This window comes from Oxyura jamaicensis, chromosome 4, assembly GCF_011077185.1.
Source record: "Oxyura jamaicensis isolate SHBP4307 breed ruddy duck chromosome 4, BPBGC_Ojam_1.0, whole genome shotgun sequence".
In the NCBI taxonomy this organism is placed as follows: domain Eukaryota; kingdom Metazoa; phylum Chordata; class Aves; order Anseriformes; family Anatidae; genus Oxyura; species Oxyura jamaicensis.
The window spans coordinates 37222707-37237549 of NC_048896.1; the positions used below are offsets into that span (position 1 = coordinate 37222707).

Consider the following 14843-nt stretch of genomic DNA (forward strand, 5'->3'; position numbering starts at 1 on the left):
AGATTAGAAAAGTACTACTTATGTGGGCTTGTTCAGCTTATAAGAGAGAAAACAGAGGAAAATATAAGTCTTAAAACATGTAAAAACAGACTGAACTAAAGCTTAGTTTGTTCTCAGATACAATCACCAGTGTTTGAGATCAAGCAGCGCAGCTGCCTGCAGCCATGTGCCTTGCTGTGCACACCCAGCCCTACTTACCTCCTCTTTAATTCAAGGTTGAGTTTTTGCTACCAAGAGCAACACAGCATGCAAAGGAGGAAGAATCTCTCAGGAAACTATTTCCCACAAGGGAATTCCCCACTGAAAATTTTGCCACTGCTGCCCCTTTTCCTCTTTTTTTCCTCCTTGCCCTGGTTTTCTCCATCGTATACTCAAAGGAAAAAGCATTTTCTCTGCAGGCTGTAAAACACAGTCTATTAACTCTCAAACCTATGTTGGGTCAGCCCTCAGAAGAGCATTTGGACTGTCTACAAACAGAGGCAGGCCCACTGGAAAAGCTCCACAGTACTTTGAATCCTTTAAAAGGATCCCTGCAGAAAGTCCTGAGTCTCCTGCCTATTCCAAGCAAGGATTCAGTTCAGCAAGTGGGCACTAGAAACTCCTGGAACAGAGTCAATTGCCATCATCTGTTAGAGTAAATGAGCACACATGACCACCACAGAGCCCTGGATGACCGCAGGGCAAAGGCCTCAAAGTTAATGTACAAGAAGGAGAAGGAAGAAAAATAGTTCCACTTGATAAAAAAAAAAAAAAAAGCCATTCCCCTACTACAAAAAGCCAAAATATACGGAGGGATGTGGACCTGTAGCTTCAGGATTTCACTCTCACATGCTCTCCCTGCCACTACATGTTCTTCATTCTGTAATTCGTTTCTCCAGCAAAGGTCGCTTGGTTATGTTCCCATCAAACAAGAAGAGTGCAGATGACTGAGGAGGCCGCAGTTTCTGGTGGAAAGATCTCTCCTGAGCTCTCCTAGAGGCCAAAGAACACTCAAGGCTGCAAAGACACCAGCTCTAGACACAAGGACGTGCTTGCTGAGGAAACAAGCACATATTTTTTTTTTTTAGTGTATCCCAGCAAATGTTGTGGGAAGTGGTTAGTTTAGTTTTGCTCCTTAATAAACCTCATTCTCGTGAGAGGAAAGCCTGGGTTGGAGGCTACTGAGCTTAAACGATGGCTGCGATGATGGCTGTGTAACAAGGCCATTGCTACTGCTTACTGTTGAGAAACCCAGGAAAATCGTCAGCAAACCCTCCAAACCCAGAGGGAACAGAAGCAGCTTAGAATAAAAATAAACAACAAAGAATCATATGCTGTCTGATAAAAACACCAGCAGCTTCTGCCCCTGCTTGTGAACATGGAGAAGTGATGCCACCCACACCCGTGGGCTGACTGCCACACGCTGCTCCCCCTACCTGGAAGGGTCCACTGCTTGCAAGATTACAGAAAACAACTCCTCCTTTAATGCAAAACTTGAGCAAATCCACCTCAGAAAGGCTGGGGTTACACGAGACATCACCCTGGTGCACCAGCCTAGGGACTCTGTCTTCCTTCCTTTAGCTGCAAGCACACCACTCAAACACGAGAAAAATTATCACCAACATTTGTGCAGTAACTGCTCCATTATCCCCACCTTGTAACAAACCACCTGTGTCTGTTCTGTGTTCCTGCCTCATTCACTGCGAACAGTAGAGCTATGGGCCAAAAACGCTTAGAATATACAGATGCTCACCTGCCACAGCTGGGAAGCCAGAGCTCAAAAATAAAGCCCAAATAGAGGTCAAGACACTTTCATCCACGTGCTGACCGTCCATATCATGCACACGCCATTTAACTCAGCATTTTCTGGACTTGCCCTCTGTGCTGGTCCCAAAAGCAGATGACAGGACCAAAAGGAAGAAACACATTTTACAAACTAACATCAGAGTCCAGCAATTGGTAAATCACAATGTACTCCAGAACACCAGAAGCCTTCTCATGCTCCTAATGCTACAGATTTAGTATGCTTGGTGACCTAGCTACACAGACAGCCATGTCATCAGCACTTCCCTGAACACTTGGCACAGATGTGCTTCCACACGGATCAATTAAATGCAAGTTTTGTGCCCACAACGCACAAAACACCTGTGTCGCCTGTTATCACAACTGGGGAAATACACACATTTAAAAAGAAGCTGACCAAATTCTCCACAGCTGCTGAAGATGAGATGTAATTCACGTATTTTCAGCGAGGATGTTTCTGTCCAAGAGGAAGCAGCAGTGACTGGTACAGGTGAGCAGGGGGAAGTACATTAGTACACTCTCTAAATCAATACACAAAGAACAGCTTAAACAACTACCACTCAGTCCCAGCATATGCGCTTTGCCTCAGTGTGTGCAGGGCAAATGAGGTAAAGGCCTCTCGAGATCCTCTCTTGCATTTTATTTTTATGACTTGTTCATTTCTTCAGATGAGAAGCCTTACTACGGCAAAACAGATAAAATACTGGAACGTAGGGCTGTCTTTTAAATTCATCATGATATGGGTGGGCTTCCTGGGATTCTCTATATTATGTTATTAAAATAAAACACTTCAATATTGCCAAATACCCACCACCAAATCACCATCACCGCCAAATACCCACCACCGCCATCAGTTCAGACTGCTAGATGGGAAATACCTCTGTCAAGAAAGATGGGGCTTGTTTTAGTCCTTTACTGTCACTAGTCTTGGTTGAGCATGAGACCAGGAAAGCAAAGAATGGAAAAGCTTTAAAGAGCAGCTCTGGTGGAAGCACTGAGGGTACACCTGCTATCGTAACGGCCTGCCCATTTCCCATAAATCTGAGGAGATATTACTGCAGCTTTTGAAAGCCTCCTTGAAGAAGTACTTATATGTACTGCTGGGTCAAGTCTCTGGAGAGATCGGCCAACTTCATTTTCAAAGCCTCAACCAACTGTGCAGTCCTGAGGACCATCTGAACCCTTGTAAGTCCTAGGCAGAAACACGGGATCCTCTGAATACCCTTTAAACCATGGGAAAGCACAAAAACAAGTCAAAACAAAAACCCACTGGGTCATAAAAAGCTTTAAGCCCACCCCAAAAGGAAGAGTATGTCCCCAGATTCCTTGGTGTCTCCTTTTCTGTGCTCTCCATTTCACACCATTACAAGGAATATCTAAGCTGACAAAACACAAAGGAACAATGCAAGCACAACAAAACAACTAAGAAAAAGCATCAAAAGAGCTCAATGCATTCCAAAAAAATCAGTCCTAAGATTTGAAGACTGATTATTTTATGAACCCAGTCTTCAACTAACATCTGGTGATTAATTTTCTAGTAACGATGACTTCATTTTAGTATTCAAACAGTTTCTCTGAAGAATTTCACTTTCTAGGCAACTTTCTTTCTCCCTCCACTGACAACTCCAGTGATCAGTCGCTACCAAGAAGCTTCCTACTCTGGAGAAAGAGATTAACTATTTTTTCCACAGAAGCAATAATGCACAAAACACACTTGATGCTCTATATTGCACACCTCATAACAGACCAACACAGAGCTCCAACAAAAATTTAGCACTGCTATTTCTGTTCTGATCATTCCAACCTGCAGCTTTCTTGCCTGCTGTGTTTCCATCAATGTTGCAAACTTTAACCACAGGGTTATACAAGTATATAAGTGTCCAAATGCAAACACTAAATACTTCTTATATGTTTTATAGTAAGAATGAACAAATGCAAGTATTTGCATACTGTACAAAAACCAGCTTCCAAAACATTGGATTCAGAAGAACAACACTTCAGCAAGGCATTAGAGATAGTCTGAAGTTGTAGTTTAGTATGTCTTAGGGCATAACATATTTTAAAGTGTTGACTTTCGTAGTATGTTTTGAAAACTCCAGAACAAACGGGGCTTCACAAGCATGACACACGTTGCTGTTTGTTGTATCATCTCGCTGAGACACTTTGGAAGGGATCCAGTTATTCTGCTCTACTGCAGGGTCTGCACAAACGACAGGCAGGGAAGGCCCAGGATTTACAGTTACCTCTGTTGTGGTTTCCACACAAATCCATATGGGCCCAAGACATTTGGCGGCCGGTTATTCTTCCAAACTACTTGGGTCCCAGCTTGGGACCCAGCAGTGAAGAACACAGCCCTGGGCAGGCCAGGAGGAGCTACAATACCATCGCCCTGAGGAAACGGCAAAGATGCAACTTGCGATGATTTACCACGCTCGAGGTGAACCGCTTACAGCAATTGCTTTGGTTGACTTAGTTCCTACCAAGTAAACCCAGCCACTGGCCACCTCACAGACGTGTTTTATAAAACACTTCACCAAATTCCGGTCAGGCTTCCCCTGCACACCCCTCACAGCCTGGTAGCTCCGAGGACGGCACGATGCCGTAACTCCACCGGGGAGGGCCGGTGCTGTGCAGTACCTCAGGAGGAAATCCTCTTTGCCGACCTCCCCGAGGAGCAAGGAGGAGAGGCACGGCACAGCAACACGGCACAAAACGCCTGTCAGGACGGCGATGACTAAACCCGGGCGGCTCACCGCCAGCAGAAGCCCTCCCAGTACAGCACGCACCGCGTACTCAGGGACACCGACATACGTGTCGCTCAGGCGGCGACTCCAGCAGTAAGGCAACAAAGTCCCTAATAAAAACAAAAATAAATAAACAACAGCAATAAAGAAACGCGCTTCCCCACCTTGCGGGGGAGGGAAACGCCAGATACCCGCTCTCCGGGCACCTTCCTCGGCGAGGAGGCAGCGGCGCCCCACGGCAGGGACCCCGGAGGCCCGGCCGCCGCCACAGCGGGCCGGCAGCCCTGGGCGAACGACCGCCGCCTCCCCCCGGCTTCGTTGTGGTAACCGCGCAGGAACCGGGGCGGATACTCACACGGACGGGCGGAGAGAGGGGGACGGAGGAGGGGAAGGGGGAACGGCGCAGCGCTGCCGCCACCGCCGTCTCGCTGAGAGCCGCATACGCCGCCCGGGCCGGCCCCCTCGCGTCGCCGGGCGGGGAGAGGCGGTGCTTGAGGGGGGCGGGAAGCGAGAGGAGGGCCGGGAGCGGCCTCGGTTCCCTTCCCTCCTCCCTCAGCCCTTCGGGAGCTGGGGAAGCGGTTGGGGAGCTCGCTCAGGGGATGGTTCCCGCGCTGAGGTGATGGCGCCCGTGCTGGGGGGATAACGCCCACACTGAGGGGATGGCGCCCGAAGTTAAGGTGATGGCACCACAAGTTAAGGTGATGGTAACCCAGGTTGAGGAAATGGGGCCTCAGGTCGAGGTTGAGGGGGCCCCGTGGTGAGGTAACAGGGTCCCAGCTTCAGGTGATGGTGCCTCAGGTTGAGGTGATGGGGCTCCACGCAGAGGCGATGCTGCCACATGCTGAGGTGGCGGTGGCTCGGGTTGAGGTGATGGTCCCCGTGTTGAGGTGATGGTGCTTCAGGTTGAGGCGATGAGGTTTCACGTTATAGTGATGGTCTTCCATGTTAAAGGAGACGGGTTTGAGGAGCAGATGGAAGTACCTGTTTCTACCAGAACACGTCCCTCCCTCAAGATTCACCCTGATCTCCACATCCTTGAATCTCATGGTAATCAGTGAAGATAAATGGATGAAACCTTCAGGCAGAGTTTCATTACTTCTGGCACTGATTAGGTGGGTGGCAACTACCACTAATGATCTGCCACTGTAAGTGGTAGTGGCCTTTGTACGGGTGGGAAAGATTGCAGCTCTTTTGAGGGGGACAGTTGCAATAGCAGGCCTTGGTATTCCTATAATAGCAGTAATATGACTTTTTAAGAAAGTAGGAAAGAACTGTGAAAAGAAAGAAAGTCCACCAGATTACTGATTCACGCATTCAAAACAAAAAAAAATAAAAAACAACATGTTCCCATTATTCATTATGAGATTTAATGACATTATCATATTTTTTTTCCGAGCATATTGAATTTTGAGTTGAATCGAGCTGTGCAGCCAAGACAACTGTTGTGTATACGGCCCTATTTAATTTGGCACATGAATGTAGACACACACAGAGTATGTGTATGTATGTGTGCGTATATACAAACACACATTTTAAAATACATACAGTGAATGTGGCAGAATACTACAAGTAAAGAAAGAAAAACTCCTGATAACATAACTGAAATCCTCTATAACCAGATTCTATTACTGCTACAGTGTTTAATGGAGGTTCTTCAACTCACCTGAATTAACTTTTAATATTTCGTGATGTATTTCATTCTCATTTTTCTGGAACCTTGCTCAATCGCTGTTGAGATGTTGAATAATCACAACTGTAGTTGAAATCAGTGGAAGCTGTGCTTGGAAAACACCAAGTGCTACAAAACACTAAGCATTCCAAAAAATTTAATATTTGTAAAGTACTCAGCCTAACTTACATATTCTGTAGAAATTCAGGCAACAGAATAAAAAGCGCTCTTCATATGAGAGCAATTCAACTAACTTCCAGTAAGGGAGGAATGGAGCTTCTAGGAAAGATAGTACGTGATAGTAATAAATTGCCAGCCTCTACAGCAACATGATTTGAACCAGGAAGGCCCACAAAAGACTAAGCAAATGAAAGAAAGCCTTTGCTATAGCATTAAGATTGTCTAAACATTTTGAAGGTGCAAATTTATAAAAGTTAAAAGTTTGCAGTACTGTGAAGGCAAAAGTTGCGAGACTGTCACTTTAAGGACAGATACAAAATTGTGTTCAGAACACTGGGGCTTGGTGTACAATATGTTATAAATGAGCTAATTACGCTCCTTGCTCAAAGGAGAAAAGCGAAGATGCTGACTCTTCACCAAATCAGACATAACTTCTGTTTTAAAATGAGATAAAGTCTCTGCTTTGTAGGAAATATATTTGCTGTAATCCTTGAAAAAGGTAGAGTTTGAATAGCTTATCTCACAAACTAATTCCATGATGGATGAAATAGTTATAGAAAGATAATAACATAATCCCCCGTCCAAAGAAATCACTTCTGAAGTCCTTTTTGTATTGTACAGAAAAGTATTTTATGAAGTACAAAAGGGGGAATTCAAATAACACTGAACTGAACTTGAAAATTGCCACTGACTTGCGTGGAGCTAGGACATCATCTAAAATATTAGGAATTGTATGTCAGGTTGGAAAGTCATAGAATCTCATTAAAAACTAAAAGAAAAACAACCAAAGCTCCCTCTAGCTCTATGGATATACTCTTGAACTGATTTAGATAGATCTAATTCAGGGTATGATGTGTAAATCCTAACTAAAATTGGTAGGATTACTCCTTCAGACAAGAACTGTTTTTGTGCGTAAGCACGGCAGGACTAAACCTTCATTGTAGTTAGGTTTATTTTTTATCTTCCTCTCCACTTCTGAGAATTAATACTCTAATGAGAAAATAATCTCTGTTTACACAGAACTAACAGCATTACAAGCTCTGCTTCAGGTTAATTTAAAAATTTAATTCCCTTAAGTAGTTTTGACAGAGGCCCAGGCAGTTTCCTGAATGCATTTGCTGTAGAAGGCCTCTCCACACTGTCTTGTTTCTTGTGTGGCTCTTTCTTGAGATCCAAGAATAGATGTTGAACTCAGTCCAGAGCCTCATATTTTCTGAACTCTGAGGAATTAAGCGTGTGCTGGGAGTTGGATCTCTGCTTTTTGTTTTCTACCTGATGAGAATAAAATAACATTACAGGAAACCTTCTGGCATGTTGGGCCTTCTCCAAAAGCTCTTGGACTCTGCAAGAATCTCTCTGTTGGTCGTAATGACCAGAGATATTGAAAGAACCTTTACCTCAAGCCCTTTGGTGCAGCATCGGGATGCTTTGGCACTGCCATTGCAGTAGTGTTTTCACTTACTGTATCTGATGATTTTCACCTTTAATCACATTAGACATGTTACTTAAGTAATCAATTTTGGACACCCTGGATGGTCAGAGCTAGTGCTTAAATGACCTTTGTGCAATTTAATATCCACTAAATAGAATAAACTGCACAATAAAACTATATTTAAGCTACTGTAAAGGATCAGCCTAAGGAGCAGAGTCTCTTTTGGTCATTGACTGAAACGGGAGATGAAATTGCTACGAAACTACTTCACTGTTTTTAGAGGAAAGAGATTTCTGTACAAAACTCTAACAGGAAAAGGCACGTATATACGGAGGCGAACAATCTGATACACAAGTCAGGCTGTCCTGTGGGTTAGGCTAGATCTAGCTTAGAAAATACTGTGTATTGTCCTTGTTTCCATTACAGTTCTGCGCCATAAACTGAGCCCTAAATCATCTCTGGAGTGCAATGTTAGGGCCGTAACTGAATATTCCAGCTCCTGGCCTTGACTTGCGCAATATCTCAGCAGCACTGGGAAGTTCAGAGCTTAGTTTTAAAATGGTTGCTTGAGATCATAGAGAGATCTAAGCATTCACAAGATCAGGGCCTTGGTATTCACCCTTTTTTTCATACAAATTGTATCATTAATCTTACAGAAGTGAATAATGAATGGGAATAAATCAAGGTGTCTCCAACCTCAGCACCAGTATCAGTTTAAAGGGAAACCCAGGGCTCTTTGACACACCAAGCCCATCAGAACAGTGACAGTCTGAAACCAAAAGCATTTCACAGAAGTCTCAGTACTTCTAAACACTTCTACAGTGCTTAACTTTCTTAATGGGGTATCTCCCCTCAGAACGAAGCCCATCAGTACGTGCTTGTGTTCACTCCTGCGGAGTTGGGTTTCCTGAAGGCCTTGCAGTTTGCTCCTGCTGTTGAGACCCCGGCCTCGCGCTCTGGCTGTGGCTGGTGGCCGCTGCAACACGAGTCGAGGGGAGCTGTAAGGGCACCCTACCCACGGCAAGGTAAATGTGTATGCGCAGCATGGCAGGAATATGCAAAGCTTTTGCCACGTCAGGACTTTTTAGGACCAGGTGCTGTGCTACCAGCAGTCACGGATCACCAGAGGGAGGGCAGCGGTGGGCCTCCCGTGGGGCCGTTTAGCGGGATCGCTAGCGTCCCATTTCACCGTTCCACCAACGTTTTACGTCCGAAATTCCGTGATTTAGGGTCAGGGGCCGACCGGAGGGCGGCTGACGAGGAGCTCCGGCTGCCGTAGACCTTCTCCCGGCCTCTCCGGGGCCTCGCGGCCGGCCCCGCCTCCGCCTCCTCCCCCTGCCGGCCGCCGGGAGGCGCGGCGGGGGCTCCCGCCAGGAAGCGGCCGAGCCGCGCGGTGCCGAGCCGAGCCGAGCCGCGCCGCGCCGCCGCCGGGCATGAGCTCCGGCTCCCCCGGCGGCCGCAGCGGTGCCGGGCGGCGGAGGCCGAAGGGGAGGCGGCGGCGGCGGAGGAGGAGGAGGAGGCGAGGGGCCCCGGCAGCGGCCGCCTTGGCGGGGGGCTGCGGCGGCTAGCGGGAGATGCGCTGCGTGCCCGCGGCGCCCCGAGCAGCATGTTCCCCGCTGCCGACAGCGCTAGCGGCACGGCCGGGCAGCCCGAGGCGACGGGGGTCGCCGCCGCCGCCGCTCCCCCTCCGTGCTCGCACGGCAGCCGCAGCGGCGAGGAGGAGGAGGCGGCCGAAGACGAAGAGGACGGGGACCCCGGCGCGTCCCGCTTCGTGCTGGCGGCGGGGCTGGCGCTGCTGGCCGTGTCCGTCGCCTACCTGGGCCGGCGGGAGGCGGGGGGCTGCGGGCCGCTCTGCCTGGCCCTGCCGCTGCTCCGCCTCGCCCTCTACGCGGGCTGCGCCGCCGCCGCCGCCGCGCTGGGCGCCCTGCTCGGCCTGCTCTGCCGCCGCCGCCGCCGCCTGCCCCCGCCGGCCTTCCCCGCCGCTCCCCGCCCGCGGCTGCCGGCGGTAAGTGGCGCCCCGGGACCCCCCCGCGCCTCGGGGAGGAGGTGGGCGCGGAGCCGTGGCGGGACCTCAGGGGGCTCCGCTCCTCGGGGGCTCCCGCTGGCGGAGTGCCACCAGCGGGGGGTGTGCGAGGGGGGGACCCTGAGGGCTGGTGGCGTTAGGCAGCGCTGTCAGGATGCCCCCGGGGCAGTGCCAGCGCGCTCCCGGAGCGGTTCGGACCTCCGCGCGAAGATAAATCTGTTTTCCGTACTTGTAAGCAGTGCTGATTCGTTCTCATGACCTCTTCGTGGCTGGGTGTTAGCGGTGTTTTTCAGCCCCTTCTGAGCGGTACTGATGGCTTTGGGATTTCAGGTAGAAGAGCTAGCCAAAATAACTTTGTTCCCATCCACTCCCGTCTCTTCAGAGCTATTCTTAAACCAGGCTTGAAAAACTGCTGCTGGAAACGAGGACCTGCTCGCCCTGGGCCCTGCACACCGGCAGCAGGGGTGCAGTGTTTGACATCGCAGCGGGGGCTCCGGCACGGTGCCCCGTCTGCTCAGCGGTGAGCCATGGACCTCAGTGGGGTGTTAGGTGAAGTGCTCGGCAGCGGAGAGCACCACCCAAGTGCTGTTTCGCTTTGACGGTGTCACACGGGCTATCTGAGAGCGCTTGGGGAAGAAAAACAGGCATGGTTTGTGCCGCCTCGACGTACAGCCTAGCTACGTCTCGTTATGCCTGGTAGATGCCTTGATCTTGTCAGCAGCAGGTAAATAACTTGTGCTGTCGCTTGTGTACGTCTGCAGCTGATGCAGCCGAACTTGCAGAAAGCACAGGGTGCTGACGGGGCAGAGAGCCTGTCAGACGTGGCTCGCTGATGTAGTTGGCCATCTTTCCATCTTGCTGATCAGCTCAGCTAGTGAACTGCAGCCGTGCTTTATTTCTGTGTCCTTTGACCCATGGAGGGAAGGAGACTGTGAGTACGTTTTTTCCAGGCCTGTGTTTAAGGGGAGCTGGCAGAACGCTGTGGTCGGTAGACAGGGCGGTTTGGCTGGGGGTTGGTGACTTCAGCGAGCCATACAACGTGCAGAGGGGTGTTTACAATCCAGCTGCGGCAGTGGGTGCGTGTTATACTGGTTTTGGCCTCAGGGTAGGAGATTAGGAGGCAAATGAACAGGAGAAGAAGAAAATCAGAAGACGTTACGCAGAAAGTCAGCAAATGATAGGCAGAAGGTACCTGCCCTGTGTGTAGTGTTCAGTGAGCACAGCGAAGGATGGTTCTGCTGGTTTTTGTTGTAGCAATGCGTATTAAGTTCCTAAGGAGTCCTGGTTAGTAAGGGACTGTTTTTGCATTTTACCATTCAACTGCCTTAAAACAGAAGAGAAAAATGCATCACTAATAAATCTCTTCAGATTTGTAGATTTGCATGTTTAAGCAGCAGTGCTATAGTTCCAGTGCCATTCATGTGCTGGCATCCTTATCTGAACATCTGTGCGTGTATTAAGTCACTTTTAGGAGAACAAATTGTATATGGACTGCAAAGACCCTCGCCATACACTTAATCACTGAAATCTCCCCACTGCTGCAATGAGGAGCAGCCTTGCAGATTTGTGAAATGGACCAACAGTGAAAATTCAGTTTAATTTGGGAAGCCCAGCATTGAAGGAAAAAAATAAATAAATAGAATGTATAGCTCTTCTACTCCCTTCCCCCTTCCTTTGTGGAAAACACAGTGCATGAGCCCGCTGAACAGGAGTGAAAGTAGAAACGTCCAGAGACAAATGCGGTCGTTTCAATTACCGTGCCCTCTGTGAATGTTGTTTTTGCGGTCTGTTACCGCCTCTTTCTCTTTGTTTTTCTCTGCTTGTGTCCATCCATTGGATTCATCTGTATAGGTAGTGCACGCCTGCTCTTGTTTTGCATGGTCTAGTGCGTGGTTTTGGGATTTGTTGGAGCTCTACGGTGTGTGTTGGTTATTTCAGGAAAGAATTGAAATCTCGTGTTCGGAAGTCTCTGCCAAAGCAGCAGTACCAACTCCAGCCTTCCTTCTGGGATTGTTTATTGACTCTCCCCCGATCCAGTTACAAACTTTTCCTTCTTCCCTCCCTGCACTGTTATCAAAATTTAATCTGGCTGTATGAAAGGAAGGGATCGACTAAAAAGGAGTGAGGTATTTTACCCTTTCTTTTCAGAAGCTATAGTTCCAGGCGTCCTGCTTGGGTTCCTCATGCCTTCAGTTTACAGATTTGTTTTTATATATACATACATAAATATTTTTTGACACAAAATTGCTTAGTCTCCCAAGCTCCTTGAAGTACTCCTTCTGAACATCATTTTGTGTATGTTTAGCAATTTTCCTGATTGGTGCTTCAAGCAACGTGTAGGTGGAGAAAATAACAATGTCTGGGTAAGCAGCATATAGAAATCTAGGCCATCCACTACGATTTTTATTTGCAAGTATTTGTTGTACATTTATTTTTTAAAAAAAGTAGGTTAATCTTTTTATTACACATCCTATTCTTCTTCTGCCTTCTTGTTATCATTCAATTGTTACTTCCCCGTTTTCATGGAGCCGTATGATGCTGTATTGTCTCCTCTGGGAGCTGGTAGCAGGAAGATAGTGAAGCTAGAATTCCTTCAGCCTTATCACATCTTTCGTCCTTCAAGAGTCGGAAAGAACCCTATGTTGGTGTAATGCTCTTTTTTTTGGGGGGGGGGGTTTCTTTCAGAATGAATTTTATATCTATTCATTTGTTAAACGTACGTGAGCTCGAGGCAGACATGCTCATTATCATTCTTTGAATGATTTTCATACTGGGGTTAACATATGAGGAAGAAAAGCATACGGTAATAAATATTTACTCTAGTGGGAGTCAGGCTCAGCTCTTGGAAAGTGAGTGGGAGTACTCAATCAACTTCAAAGGGACTTGGATCGAGCTCTTTACTCTGTGCTGAAAAATCAGAGTTTTTTGTGAAGTTCCCTATTCTACAGGTACTTACAGTGCGAGTTTAGTGCTGTTGAATTTCACGAATCTCTTCGTGCCACTGAATAATGCAGGTGAGGAAGGGCAATACTATAAGTCTGGACTTAGCAACGTGAAGTGTATTCCTGTTTTCATCGTGCTTGAATTTGCTTGTAGTGAAACCCATCCTTCCAAATACGAAGCTTTGCTTTGTCCTACATGTTGTTTTTCCCCCTTGAGACTTGAAGGACGAAGACTTCTGTTAAAATTGGGTATCTCAGCGAGGGCATTTGAAACCTGCTGAGAACTGCAAAGAAAGGTATGCAATTTATATTCTCATGATGAAGTGTGTTTTCAACATAGTCTATCTCTGTGTGCGAGCTCTGATCCCAAGGTATAGCTGGGCAGTGTTCTAGATTCCCCACAAAGCTTGTTTTTTCCCTGTATTCTTTTAATATCTTTATTTAAAAGAGAACAGAAGAGAGATGCGTAGTGAAATCACAATTTTAGTTATTCATTCACATAGCTGCAGGAATTAATAATATTGGCAAATAGTTCCTATTCGTACTTAAACAGTACAAATCAAATGACACTGTGACGTTGTACGTTACCTTATCAGGTGTTTTTCAGCACTGTTCAGGAGCCGTTCTAGGACCAGATGATTTGTGGCAGAGGAGGACAGCAAGATGCAAGACAGCAAAAAGGCATGGCAAACCAGTAGCACTTCAGTTAAAAAGTGTAAGTCCCAAAGGAGATTTTCACCTCTCAAGTGTGAGCAGAGGTGCTAAGACCAAAGATTGCTCTGGAAGGGACTTGTTACATGCCACCTTTTTTAAGTGAAGCTTGTTCCCTGCACCGCTGTCAGTTTGTGTAGCTGTAGGGGGATGCCTTTGACTTCCATGAAGCCAAGTTAACTGTGGCAGTGGGAAGGAGAACACGTTTTCCCACGTTTCCAGTGTGAGTCGTGACTTCACCAAAAAAACTGGCAGGACAGAGTTTTCTTTGCAGTATTTTGACTCTGATTCAAAGCAAAGTCTCTAAGTAACGTGGTTGGTTTATCAACTGCATTTAAGTAATGCAAACAACAAGGAGTTCTTTATTAGATTCAGGTGCTGCATTATAAATGCAGATGAAATGAATGATACTCTCTATAGAGAATGAGCCACCTGGTTTGCCTCGCAGCAATAACAGAAAATAAACAAATGTTGCTGGCTTTTGTTCTGTTTTCAGCAAAAAGTACAGTGATTCTAATGTCCTGCTTTGAGTTTCCTGTGATTGCCAATGGTTCTGAGTGTTTCTCTGAGATTCAGCTCCTGACATACTCGATTATTCTTCTTTGATTCTGTTTAGTAGCTCTCCATTTTTAGAAATGTTTTGCTCTCAAGTTCTGGCTGCTTAGGGGGACTTCTGTGACAATGTTCCTCAAGGCTTTTTCCATCACTGAATGTGGATTTTTCCTGAATCTGGCATTAAAATGAAGGTGCAGGTAAACCATTCCTCTTTGGGTCAGGTAATCACCGAAACTTCTGCGTTCTGGAAGATAGGACTGTTCTCATTTATACCACAGAAGAATGAACAGTGAGATGATGGGAAGTGGTCTGTGTATCATCTGCTCTTTTCCAGGAACGTAAGGGAGGCAGAGTGTTGCATCGTGACTGAGGTAGTGTTTACTACTGTAAGGAAACATCTGTCAGGCTCACTTAAAGCCGAATTGACGGAGAATTAAGTAAAGTATTATCTGAAGCTGTAACTCTTTATCAGAGAAGTCCAGTCTGATGTTGACATATGTTACACAAAGAGAAGAAGAACGTTTATAGGGTAGCAGGGGATGGAGCAAGCAGTGATGAGTAATTGGAGAGTTCTTGTCTGCTGCACTAGATGTAGTCCTTGCCTCGTAGAGCACAGATTAAACATGTGCAGCGTGCGTTTATATTGGGTGATCTGTCCTGGGTGCTGTTTTAGTTTTGTTGTGATTGATTTAATGTAATAGAAATAATTGTTAATTCTTTTCTGCTTCTGGCTTTAATTCCATGGCAGAGTAAGGAAGTGTGTGGCTTGCCTGTGCCGTGTGTCTGTCTGTCGTGGTTTAAGGAT

At 47.0% G+C, this 14843-nt stretch overlaps 2 protein-coding genes across 4 annotated transcripts in view; one reads left to right on the forward strand and one right to left on the reverse strand.

The window, feature by feature from the left end:
- The window catches only part of CFAP97 (cilia and flagella associated protein 97), a 29061-nt gene extending 24011 nt beyond the window's left edge, over positions 1-5050 (reverse strand). Inside the window, exon 1 of one of the 3 annotated variants that reach the window (XM_035325060.1) lies at positions 4882-5050. The gene's annotated coding sequence lies outside the window, so the exon portion shown is untranslated. Of the gene's footprint in view, positions 1-1732; positions 1808-4025; positions 4045-4881 lie in introns of those variants that run through there. The other 2 variants (XM_035325059.1, XM_035325058.1) reach the window with 2 other exon arrangements.
- A 4113-nt stretch (positions 5051-9163) lies between these two features.
- The window catches only part of SNX25 (sorting nexin 25), an 82431-nt gene continuing 76751 nt past the window's right edge, over positions 9164-14843 (forward strand). The window contains exon 1 of the mRNA XM_035324247.1: positions 9164-9812. Within this exon, the coding sequence (XP_035180138.1) occupies positions 9414-9812 (399 nt within the window). The 5' untranslated portion in view covers positions 9164-9413. The remainder of the gene's footprint in view (positions 9813-14843) is intronic.